Source organism: Aspergillus glaucus (assembly GCF_001890805.1).
Source record: "Aspergillus glaucus CBS 516.65 unplaced genomic scaffold ASPGLscaffold_1, whole genome shotgun sequence".
Classification (NCBI taxonomy): Eukaryota; Fungi; Ascomycota; class Eurotiomycetes; order Eurotiales; family Aspergillaceae; genus Aspergillus; species Aspergillus glaucus.
In genome coordinates, this window is record NW_019170453.1 from 881023 (window position 1) to 893213 (window position 12191).

Consider the following 12191-nt stretch of genomic DNA (forward strand, 5'->3'; position numbering starts at 1 on the left):
CGCTTGCAGAAGTAGGGAAGGAAACGAGATAGTATCCAACAAGCCCATGGATCCTTGTGGCCATGGGAACAGCGGCACGAAAACCAGCAGCACGGGATATACAACACGCGGAATGAGATATCAGGATATGTGTATAAAGGCGACGATGTACATAGCGACTACCATTACGGCGGCTTACCCGGCTGCCCCGCAGGACCTGCCGCCACTCGGCCTATAGGGCTGACAGATGCGTGTATGAATAATAATAATAATAATAATAATAATAAATCCCAGGAAATATATATTTATTTCTGATGACCGATGCAAATGACTTCTTAACTGCTCAAAGCTAAGCGGGATACATCATCGGACCTGTACTGACAGGCTTCAAAATACCCGCCTTCTCCAAATCCTCTATCAAGCTCACCAGCATCAAGTCACATTCCCTGGCTGCAACAAAGCTCATAGTCACTGGCATATACTCTGTCTTGAGCGAGACAGTAGAGTTGTAAGGAATCTCTCCAACGGGAACCACCAGGTCAGGAACCCTAGCCATGATGGAGATACGACCATCCGTAAAGCCCATCGGGGGATCAGTTGGGGCGCTATAGAGTTAGCTTTCTACGCTGTTGACTCTTAATAATGGAGGCACTTACTCATAGTAGACGTTTCGATATTGAGTCTCTCCTTTGGTGTAGGGATAGATGTAGATTCCCTCGGTGCAGGCGTGCTTGTCTTTCTTCCCGAAACCTTCTGATTCCCACCAATGCTCGAAGATGGTTTTGTTGCTTAGGGCTACCTCGTAGGCTGCATTTCCTCCATTCTGTTGGCCCCAGGCCCATCGTACTAGAGGTCCGGGGTTTATAAATGGTCGGCGACCGTCGTGTTTCTCTGCATAGTCTGCGTAGAATGGCAATGCGAGAGAGCGGTACTGATCAACGGATGTAAGAACGGCATATGTCTGGAAATGTTTAGTTTTTGGTGAACTATTTTTTGTACCGCTTTGCACTTACTGTGTTTAATAATTCCGTTATATTTGCCGGGGCTTTTGAAGGATGCGTCTTCTTCCAATGGGAGGAGATGTCGACAGATTCCCGCTTGGTACCGAGAAATTCCTCCAGATTGACTACAAGGTTCTCAAGGAGGGACCCAGCCTTGGTGCTGGCATCTGGAAACGAGGACGTGGGATAGAAAATCCGTTTTGGGTATTGTCTGTAGTCTGTAAAATTGAGGTACCATGCATGCATAACCTTTGACCATGTCACAGCATCACGCGCAAAAACACCTGCTGTGTCAAGCGTATGGCAAAGCGGAAGGACATCATCAAGAGAAACCGCTCCAGTAGAGGGTCTGTTTGCATAGACGCCCTGCATTCCACCGGGGTGGCGCATGGAGCCGCCAGTATCGCTTCCCACGGCAATATCCAGCCACTCGTAGGCAGCTATTCCAGCGCCTGGTCCCGATGAGGAGCCACCGGGAGCTTGGTAGCCATCTCCCTGAGAAGGCTGTCAGCGCAAGATTGCTCAGAGTTGATATACTGGCTTACTCTCGGATTGAATGGGCAGTGGAAGTCAACCCAATCAGCGGTTGGGTTGTCGCCGTTGGCAAATTGCACGGTACCCATTTTGCCCACAATGATAGCACCTGCATCTCTCAAACGCTGTACTGCTGGGGCAGTGGCGTTTCGTGGTGGATAGAGGTCGTGGAAAGCTCTGTTGCCACCACTGGTTCGCAAGCCCTTTAAATCAAAGATATCTTTGACGCCTAGTCGCAACTATGCAGAGTCAGTCAACCGGTTTTTTTTTTTTTTTTTTTGGTTTTTTCCTTTGACAGGCTTACCCCCAAAAGTGGCTTTTCTGAGGTGGGTGTATAGTACAGCCGGGATGGCACAGCAACGCTCTTTGTCATGGCTCCCTGGAGTAGATTAGATTATTTGCAACATCATCCAGTTAAGAGTTTATTTACCTCTGTCACGGCCGGTAGAGGCTTGTACCCATCCTTCCCATCACTGATAGCTGCCTCAGTGAAAGCGAGCTGATGGTCAGAATAGAGACGGAATGCTTGATATATTTCACCCGTGGAGGGCGAAAAGAAGTATGGACCCTTGGGAATATCACGGTGCAGCTTGGCTGCTTTAACAGGCTCTTGGGATTGATATGCAGGCGAAGCCAGAATCACTTCATTGCCCTTTCCCTGCAAGGCTTGGAGAATGGACAAGTCAATCTTGCCTTGACAATCCCCGTCGTAAGCTAGGAAGATTGCTGCGAGTAAATTAAGACAGAATTCTATTCAAGGGAGAATGGAGTGAAGATCAAGACTCACTGTTAAGAAATCCAGGCTGGAAAACATCGTCCGAGGACGAATAGTTTGAAATCACATCTCGCAGAATGTTGCCTGTGAGCACTGTTTCCTCTGTCCGAATGATTGTGATCGGAAGAATGTCTGCAGTGGAGTGGTTTGAATTGGACCCGACAGAAACAATTCTCGATACAGAAGGCCCACCCGCGTAATAGTTGATATCGTCCAACGTGACCAAGTTCCCATTGTTGATAATTGAAGCTGCACTGGCGAAAACAAAGCTAGAAAGCAAAAGAGCCGCTTGGCTCCGAAAACGCTGACAGCTGAAACTGCAAGTGATCCTAGCCATAATGCCCCTGTGGCCTTGGAGAATCAAAAGCCGTCCGTCAGAGGACTGAATGACTTAAATATATAACCCTAATTAGGTGCTCCGGGGGCCAAGGTCCTCAGGATAGCTTCTTGGCCTGCACCAAGTGGATACTACAAGTCGGAAGAAGACGACAATCGACTTGCTAATTTCGGAAAGCCTTCGCAAAATGAAGGCAAATCTTGTGTATCAGTGCCTCCGGAGTCGGCTGGCTCAATTGACTCATGCAGGCTTGAGATCCAGAGTGGAAGGTCTATCTATCTCTGATATTTGCTTGGTTGTTGTATCGGGAGCAGAGAATTGCGGGGTTCTTTATGTACTTTTTACGGTGGAGTTGTATGTATTATCCACCAAACAACTCATCAGTCACGATGAGTTTGGATGCCAGAGAGTGATATTATATTCCCGACACGAATGCTGGCATTTATGGCACCTTGAGGCATGGTCATAGTTCTGCTTTCCCTCGCCATCCACGTTGGATTACCAAAGGGGCTATTTGGGAAGAATTGCGGAGTCAGTGACCGTTAAGGCTTGGTGTCGGTAACACTCACATTAAACACAGGCCGACCTGGAAGGACTCCAAGCCGTAGAGCTCGCCAAATTGATTCGCCGTGGTTGTCATTATGGGTGTTGTTGAGAGACTTAACAGACCAATGTACAGGACGCGTCCTTCTCGGAGGACGGAAAGTGATTTCAATGGATTCGGGAAAGAAAGTCCTGACTCCCAGATCCATCTGTAGTTTTTCTTTGTTTACCTTTTCTTTAATATCTTAAAATATTCTTCTTAATGAAGTGTAACTCGAGGTGACTTTTTTGTACATGTTCTTTTATCTTGGTAGCCTGGGTCATGCGATCCCTTCCTACCAGCAGAAAGTTCGAATCTGTGATTTGCATGATATACTCAGCCTCATCAGGTAGAATATTGGTCGCTAGAGCATGGTTATATTAGCAGTATTTTTTTGAGATACGATACGTAAACAGTGGCTGATGTATTTATGTATTTGCCTAGCGGTACACAGGCTGCGCCAATGGATAGAATGGCGTAGAGCCCGACAATAAATTCATATCCACCGGCTGGCAGTACATTTATGAACGGGCTTCCTCCATCGACGAGACCATGCTCGTTGGAAACCGACTGAGGAAGTTCCCTTCGCAGGGTGGCACGCTATCTTGAGACATCATTAAAAAATCGAGCATAGTCAACCTCGATGCCGACGGTGGTGTCGTAAACAACTGTTCCGCGAAATTCCCAGGCGACAGAAAGTAAACGGTAGAAGATGGTATCATTGGGGGATTTTTCTTGTTGTTCATTCTGATTTTTGAGGTACTGTCATTTTCGCAAACGGATACCTTGGGGCTGTACTCTGCAGAGAAGAATAATCTGGCAAGGAAGAAGATGGAATTCCATTTCCTTCAAATCATATAAATATTATTGGTAGTACTATCGGTATTCAGAGTGAGTAGATATATCATTACCTCCTGCCGATACATTCAGCTGAAATTCAGCTCAGCCAGCCTGGCGTGGGGCCCGAAGTGGAAACAATGATCAGCAAGACTTTTTAGCTGTACTCTGTAACTAACTAGTAGGATTGGGCATGGACTACGGACTGCACCTTCGTCTGGATGTCAGGCTTCCCTGGATTGATGCTGAAACAAGCCCTCTTTTCTGATCCAGATCCAGAATGTGTTTAGCAAAATGGATGATGTTAATGGCTACCCTGATTTCAATCCGGACCAATTCATGGCATGGTTCTATTTGCCATCTGTGAAATCCCTAGCTATCTGGCTCCAAAGCTTGAAATATGTAAAGGAGGAGCAACCAAATTTGCACCAACTGCATGCCCTCATTATTGCCCGAGCAACTGTCACGAAATCGGAGATTTTTACCTTGCTCGAGAAGACCTCCGCTTTGAAAACACTTCATCTGGGACTGGCCTATCGATTTACTGAGTGAACTGTCCTGGGCGATGGATGGGAGATTGTTGACGGCCTGGAGTGTATCAGTGACACACTCGAGAAGCTGTCTCTTGGGGTAGAATACTACCCGTTCACATTGGGTGCATATTTAACTGATATCATGCTCGATGCGATTTCTGGGAGTTCTTGACAAAGGGATACCCCAGATTGTGGCCTTTGGAGGTCCCCATAACCATATTATTGGGTTTCCCGAAAACGCCGAAGAGGTAATCAACGTCTTGCCTGACACGGTCCGTGAGCTGTGTCTCCAATGGGACTTTCACGCGGTGACATGCTCTAGGTGGTATGACGAGCGAGATCTGTTTCAAGTCGTGCGATATATTCTGGCAGGACTGGAGTCACATACACCGCATTTGAAGCGCATTACCATTCACATGTTGACTTGGTCGAAATGGTTGAGTTGTCAGCACAGTAGTTTGTCTGAGGTGTGGGCTGAGTTACAGGCCGAATGTGCGCAGGCCGGCATTGAGTTGGCGGCAGTGTTTTACGAGCTATCCCCTGGACTCTGGATGCAAGATCTTTTATGCCATTGAAACTATACTATAAAGCAGGTGCTTGTATAGCTGCCAGGAACGATACGTCACGGCGCCAGCCCGTTATCTTTGATAAGTATTGATAGTTGGACTGATATCTGAAGTCCCGAAGAAAGCGAGAGTATATACATATCTATAGGCGAGAATATATCACTCTAATCGTTAAAATTAGATCTCTACCATACTGGCCTTGTGCAATCCGGATTATCGACTCCCCGAGGATATTACGGATAGAGGAAAATTTGAATTAACTGAGAAGGGATGATATTGATTTTCTATTAGACCACCGTATGATACTAGAATGAGTGCTTAGCCATCCAAAGCCGGTGTATCTTATGAAGGCTCTGCCGGCTTCGCCGTCTTGCAGCGTAAGGTCACGTGTGTATCGAACCCCGGAAACATCAAACATGCCAGAGTTATCCGAAAGAATGCTATACATATCTACTTCAAAGTACAATATCATATTTGTCTTTCATGAGTTGTCACTGACGGATGTATTCAGCATTCATACCAGCGCCGAGCCAAGGGACGGAACTGGGCATTTACGACTGCTGCCAAAGGCTGCTGTCAATATTGAAGATGGATGCGGATATAATTCTATGCAAGTTACGAGATCAGAAGAATGCATGTGTCTCAAAGCTGCAGCCATTAAAGTTTCGGCATTCTCGGCTCTCTTGTCACTGCGAACTTCGATGTGTGGTGAAGCATAATAACGCCGAAGACAATGTGGAATGCAAGTAGACTTCTGCATGCAGTGCTCTTTGTAGTATACGGATTCGTATCATGGTCAGCGTTTGTAAACTTATAAAAACCCTCAATCAACCAGTCCAATTTACTTTCAAAACAGAATCAAACCATCCAAATCATCAAATCATTCCACATTGTGAACTTCAATACTTACTTGCCCCGTCCACTGTTGCCCAAAGCAAAACAAGTATGTGCTAGATTCGTCCCACCAATACCTTTGTGGCTAATTAACCTATATACAGGTCAACATGCATTTCCGAACTGTGTCGGTTTTCTTGGCCGTTCTTATTGCTGCTGCTTCCGCAGCTCCTCCAGGGAACCCTCCTCCAGCGCACCCTGATCCAGCGCACCATCCTCCCACGCACCCTGCTCCAGTGCACCCCGCTCCAGCACACCATCCTCCAGCGAAGCATCCTGCGCACCCTGCTCCAGTGCACCCTGATCCGGCCCACCCGGCTCCAGCGGACCATCCACCAGTGCACCCTCCAGCGAACCATCCTCCCGCGCACCCTGCTCCAGCGAACCATCCTCCAGCGAACCATCCTCCAGCGAACCACCCTCCAGTGAACCATCCTGCGCATCCTGCTCCAGTGCACCCGGCTCCAGCGCACCCCCTCCCTCCTTGCAAGCCTGGACACGCCTGGCCCGATCACCAAGACTGCCACAGCTTTTTCGAGTGTGCCGCCGGGAGTCAGCCTGTTCGGAAAACCTGTGGTCCCGGAGCCGCATACTGTTGGCAAACCGGTGTTTGTGTCCCCGAGGAGAAGGTGCCGAGTTGCCCTAACCCAGGGCCTGCACTCCTCCCCAAAGGCCATGGTCATCCTGGACCCAAGGTTCACGTCTGAAGATGGTAGGAAGATGGCTTGACAGTGATTTGTGACCCATGAGATGTCCCTGTACCACTTCCTGAGCCGTATGGTTTGTCTTTGTTAGTTGTTAGTGGGAATATGGTAGGTTAGTTTTGATGGCATTTATAAGTATGCCGTATTTCAGCTGTGTTAGTGTATCTCTCTCCTAATTCAATTGAACCTAATCAATACTGTGCTTGGTACAATGACTCTCGCCTATTCTTACTTGTGGCAGAAGTGCAAATGTAATCTCTTCACTACTGTAAAGTAAACTGGATTATGCTGGTGGTACGATGGACTCGCACTGCTATTCCGGCTGATTTAACAAAACAGCCTCTCTAAGAAGAAAACCAATGGACACAATGGGGTGTTTTCCAAGAATACGAATTATACCCGATATGCTTGACAATTAGAACGCTGAGCGACGGTTAAGCGCTATGATTGACGACCTTCTGTCCGTGTCTTCATGTGGCCAATGAAACCATCGTGTGACGTGGCAGATAGATATGTTTGAGGCTCAGCCTTGAGCGCGCGCAAGTCCAATTCTCCTGAGTCTGTGTCCAAGCGTGAAGCAATGTCACGATATCTCTATGTACATTTCTGCTATTGTGTATCACCGGACTCAATCGCCATAATCTAGCGCCCGCGGATCCACGACCGGAGAGCTGCGCCGAGCCAGGTTTGCTAGAGCAACTCTTGAACCATGGCGACTGTCAAAGCCTTGGGCAGCCCTGATCTGTATACGGTAGGCTGGATTGCAGCTCTACCAATAGAGCGTGCCGCAGCAACTGCGATGCTCGATGAGCGCCACGATGAGCCGTGCAGCTTTGTTCAACATCATGCGGATACCAATTCTTACACCTGGGGCAAGATAGGCGAACACAATGTTGTGATTGCTTCGCTTCCCGCAGGGTTATACGGAACAACTTCCGCTGCAACCACAGCGTCAAACCTGCTGTCATCCCTGCCCCAAATTAGAATTGGCTTGCTGGTGGGAATCGGCGGTGGCATCGCCCGACCTGAGCAGGGTCGCAATATCCGGCTAGGCGATGTCGTCGTCAGTCAGCCACAGGGCACAACTGGAGGAGTGATTCAGTATGATTTAGGGAAGGTGAGGGCCAATCAGAAATGGGAACGGAATGACTTTCTCAGCATGCTGCCACGGGTCCTACTCCAAGCACTGGCAAATTTGCAAGCAGAACATGAAATGAGGGAATCTAGAATACCCGAGCTACTTGGGGCGATGCCCCAGAAAAGGGCCCGGACGGTCAATGGGAACAAAGGAGAGAATGGGTACGTCCATCAGGGATTCGAGAACGATCGGCTTTTCAAGGCGTCCTACAATCATGTAGCTGGACATGACTGTCGCATCTGCGACGCAACGGAGCAAGTGCAGCGCGATGAACGAGTCTCCATGGACCCCGAAATTCATTATGGTATCATCGCCTCTGGGAACAGCCTGGTGAAAGATGCCGCTAAACGGGACAAGATTGTGCAAGATGTAGGCGAGAAATGCATTTGCTTCGAGATGGAAGCCGCTGGCCTTATGAATCACTTTCCATGTCTCGTTATTAGGGGCATTTGCGATTATGCGGATTCACACAAGAATGATCGATGGCAGAGGTATGCGTCTACTACCGCCGCTGCCTATGGAAAAGAACTCCTCGGCTACGTTCCGACCAGGGACCTCCAGGAGACACAGCGGGCCCTCGATTTTCTCGGATCTAGTTAGTTTCCTTCTGTCTGTTAGAGAACAATTCATTAACATTTGAGAAGTAGGCAAAGATATCAGCAAAGAAGTTAAAGCCACGAGACATGAGCAGCAAGAGTGGAAACAGTCTGAAGAAGCTCGAACGATTCTGTCCTGGCTCAAGGATACAGACAACGGAGCACAGCTGAGCGACCACCTCAGCCGACGACAAGAAGATACGGGAAACTGGTTTCTAGAAGACAATAAATTCAAAAATTGGCTCGCTGGCAATCAGCATACACTTTTTTGCCCAGGTGCACCAGGAGCCGGCAAAACAATCATTGCCTCTATTGTGGTTGATGAATTGTATAGGAGATTCCGGGATGATAAAGAGGTGGGAATTACGTTTCTGTTCTGCAACTTCCAGTTACAACACGAGGAAACAGACGAGGGAACGATTGCTGGTATCTTGAAACAGCTGCTTATTAAGAATGCCTGGATTCCCAAGGTCGTGAAGGATATTCACGACGCTAGTCAAAAGAAAGGAACGCGGCCATCATATGGCGAGCTTTGCAATGCCCTCGATTCCGCCATCTCTAACTACTCGAAAACCTTTATTGTTCTCGACGCCTTGGATGAGTCTGATTACGCAGCACGTCGGACTTTGTCAACGGTAATGGAGCTCCAGAATCGCTATCATATTCACCTCCTTGCAACATCGAGGTTCATCCCGGAGGTTACTGCAAAATTTGAGAATTGTCCACATCTGGAAATCCGCGCAAACAGTGATGATGTGGAGAAATACCTACAGGGTCACATTTCACAACTGCCGTCCTTCGTAGTAAGCAGCGCTGATCTGCAGAAAGAAGTTATCACTGGAATTGCCAAAGCTGTAGATGGAATGTAAGTCGATTACCTACCTGTATGTGCATGACCCTGGAACTAATCGTCGCAGGTTTCTTCTAGCTTATCTGCATCTCGGCTCTCTGATTGGGAAATGATCACCAAAGGCAATCAAGACAGCTCTCAGCAAGCTCCCAAGTGGATTGGATGTGTATGACTGCGCGTATCAGAGCGCTATGAATCGAATTGAGGGGCAGATAGACGAGCAGGCCAAGTTGGCAAAACAGGCGCTGTCATGGATCGTGTGTGCCAGGCGGCGGTTGAGGATTACAGAGCTGGAGCACGCTTTGGCAGTGGAGATTGGCGAGCCAGCATTCGACCCGGACAATATGTCAGGAATTGATCACGTTGTCTCGCTATGTGCTGGCCTGGTCACGGTGGATAGGGAAAGCAACACGGTCCACTATACCACGCAGGAATATTTTCAGCGGAGTTGGCAGGGTTGGTTTCCCGCCGCGCATCGGGATATTGCCATGACATGTGTGACATATCTGTCTTATGACGCTTTCGAAGACGTGATAGCTCATGATATTGAGCATGGACAGGCAAAAGGATATTGGGCATTCATGACGAAATTTTGCCTGTATGATTATGCCTGTCGAAACTGGGGCCACCACGTTCGAGAACAGCCGGTGCCAGACACCTTGGTTATGCGATTACTGAAAGACGACACAAAGGTGGTCATGTGTGCACAGCCACTTAAGATGCCCTTGGGTATTGTGATCCCGGAAGGAAATCAGGATCCTTCGAAGTCTGTCAAGGGCATATTCGTCGCAGCTTATTTCGGACTGGACGCTGCGGTCAAGATTATCCTCGAAGGTGATCCCGCAAACGCCAAACTAAGACACTCCGGAGGCCGCACGCCGCTGTTCCATGCCACTGATAGTGGCCGAGAGTCAACGGTGAAATTGTTACTTGACAAGGGCGCTGGCCCCAACTCGGATGGTTACGGCTATTCTCCCCTGATGCGCGCCATAGAAAATAGACACCTACAAATTGCGTGGATATTTTTAGAAAGAGGAGCAGACCCTGGGACTCCAAAGGCTTTTCCCAGCTACTCTGCCGATCAGAGGTCATTTGGGTCATCACAGTCTCCTCTTTCATTGGCAGTAAGGCAGGGGTGGGGGGACATGGTCGGTATTTTATTAAAACTAGGTGCCGACCCGAACTTCCAGAATTGGCTCGGCGAGAGTCCACTGTCACTGGCAATGAGTCTGGGAAAGGGGGAAATTGTCAGTCTTCTGATCCAAAGCGGTGCTTCCATGTCTTTGACGAGGAGGATATGGAGATTAAAGATGCTTTTGAGTCCGTGAAGCGTCTTCTAGAGGCGGATGCTGATCTGGAATGCAGGGACAACCAAGGGCGAACTCCGTTATTCTTGGAAGCAGTTAGAGGCGGTCGCTGCCACTTAATGGTCAATTTTCTTTTAAACATGGGGGCAAATCCAGAGTCCGGAAATTGCCATGGGCGACCTCCGGTGTCATGGGCTGCGCCACCATGCTACGAAGCATGGGAATTTCTGGAGTTTTGATCGGGTGTCTAAAGATGACCACGGAAGAAGCGTATTTTCATGGGTTGTTATGAACAGAGAATTTTGGAATCATGATGGCACCCAGACACTGATTTAAGGTATAAGCGTGGTTGAAGTCCAGTTTCATATGCTGCTGATAGAGGGGATGGTGAGTCCATTGTGAAAATCCTCTTGGAGAGACAGGTAGGCCCTGACCTCAAGGACAATTGCAGCCAGACACCCTTGCCAAACGCAGCAGCATGCAAAAGCAATACAGGTTTAGTCAAGATGTTACTGGAGAGAGGGGCGGAGCCGGATATTAGTGACCAGGACAGCCAAACACCTCTATCATGGGCAGTGGACGGTCACAATACAGCGTTAGCTGCAATCCTCATGAAGAAGGGGGCTGCTCTAAACTCAAAAGACAAGGATGGTCAAACGCCTCTGTCATGGGCCGCTGACGACGGTTTTATGGTGAAGCTGCTGGTGGAAAAAGGGGCTGATGTACACGCAGCTGACAAGCATGGACGAACCCCTCTATCAAGGGCCGCAACAGGAAAGTTCCACTACAGTGCCGTGAATCTACTACTGGACCACGGGGCTGAGCCCAATTCCAGAGACAACAATGGTCGATCACCATTGTTATGGGCCTCAGTGGAGGGAACGGGTAGCCATGATCGCAATTCAGTGGTTCAAATCCTACTCGAAAGAACACTGAATCCCAACTCCAAAGACAACAACGGCCGCAGCGCATTCTTTTGGGCGACAGTGCACGGCTAGCCCTCAACAGCTAAACTATTGTTGAAGAGTGGCGCTGATCCATACTGTGCAGATAACGAGGGAGCAACAACTTTGTTGATAGCTGAAGAAAAAGGCTGGGAAAAAGTGGTGAAACTTATCCTCGAGGTCAAGGACAACTTAGACGTGGTGGATTCAGACGATTTAAATTAATATATACCGCCGCCGGCACTTGAGCAAGCAATCCCCTGTTATGCTCCATATCTGTATCAGTTCAATTCTTTCACCAAATGAATGTTTTTGTCGAACTAGAAGGGCGAGAATGGACGACCCAGCACCAGGACAGGTTGGTCAGGCTGTTAAATGAGATTGTCATAATTCATATTATCAATTCAGCTCCGCGACAGAAATAAAAGCTATAGACTGGTAGATCACAACAGGTCAATTGATTATAGAATAAAGTCGTCCAACCTGGAAAGAACACACAGATGAGGCATCTATAATTTAAGTCCATAGAGAGTTCAAATCGTGCTCTATTCTGAGTGGGCATGTCTTGTTCACCGTCATTGTTTTAGGAAGTCGTTGCCACAGGAAGGGCAAA

General features: G+C 48.3%; 5 protein-coding genes across 5 annotated transcripts; 4 read left to right on the forward strand and 1 right to left on the reverse strand.

Moving 5' to 3' along the window:
• Nucleotides 1-268: 268 nt before the first annotated feature.
• Nucleotides 269-2991, reverse strand: ASPGLDRAFT_161528 (glutamyl-tRNA(Gln) amidotransferase, subunit A). Its single transcript, XM_022542484.1, has 7 exons — nucleotides 2302-2991; nucleotides 1945-2240; nucleotides 1819-1893; nucleotides 1526-1753; nucleotides 993-1475; nucleotides 636-940; nucleotides 269-584 (listed from the first exon to the last, which is right to left on the reverse strand). Exons 1-7 carry the CDS (start codon nucleotides 2624-2626, stop codon nucleotides 329-331), a joined length of 1968 nt encoding a protein of 655 aa, XP_022405957.1. The 5' UTR covers nucleotides 2627-2991; the 3' UTR covers nucleotides 269-328.
• A 3009-nt stretch (nucleotides 2992-6000) lies between these two features.
• ASPGLDRAFT_78496 (carbohydrate-binding module family 14 protein) lies at nucleotides 6001-6951 on the forward strand. The gene is made up of 2 exons (XM_022549969.1): nucleotides 6001-6088; nucleotides 6144-6951. The coding sequence occupies exon 2, from the start codon at nucleotides 6150-6152 to the stop codon at nucleotides 6744-6746; it is 597 nt and encodes a 198-aa protein (XP_022405958.1). The 5' UTR covers nucleotides 6001-6088; nucleotides 6144-6149; the 3' UTR covers nucleotides 6747-6951.
• A 501-nt stretch (nucleotides 6952-7452) lies between these two features.
• On the forward strand, nucleotides 7453-8481 carry ASPGLDRAFT_115467 (5'-methylthioadenosine/S-adenosylhomocysteine nucleosidase family protein; the record flags this gene model as incomplete). Its single annotated transcript, XM_022539693.1, has 1 exon — nucleotides 7453-8481. The coding sequence occupies one exon, from the start codon at nucleotides 7453-7455 to the stop codon at nucleotides 8479-8481; it is 1029 nt and encodes a 342-aa protein (XP_022405959.1).
• Nucleotides 8482-9518: 1037 nt separating this feature from the next.
• ASPGLDRAFT_31009 (ankyrin repeat domain-containing protein) lies at nucleotides 9519-10655 on the forward strand (the record flags this gene model as incomplete). Its single annotated transcript, XM_022543994.1, has 1 exon — nucleotides 9519-10655. One exon carries the CDS (start codon nucleotides 9519-9521, stop codon nucleotides 10653-10655), a length of 1137 nt encoding a protein of 378 aa, XP_022405960.1.
• Nucleotides 10656-11140: 485 nt separating this feature from the next.
• Nucleotides 11141-11803, forward strand: ASPGLDRAFT_161534 (ankyrin repeat domain-containing protein; the record flags this gene model as incomplete). Its single annotated transcript, XM_022542485.1, has 2 exons — nucleotides 11141-11519; nucleotides 11643-11803. 2 exons carry the CDS (start codon nucleotides 11141-11143, stop codon nucleotides 11801-11803), a joined length of 540 nt encoding a protein of 179 aa, XP_022405961.1.
• Between the last annotated feature and the right edge of the window lie 388 nt (nucleotides 11804-12191).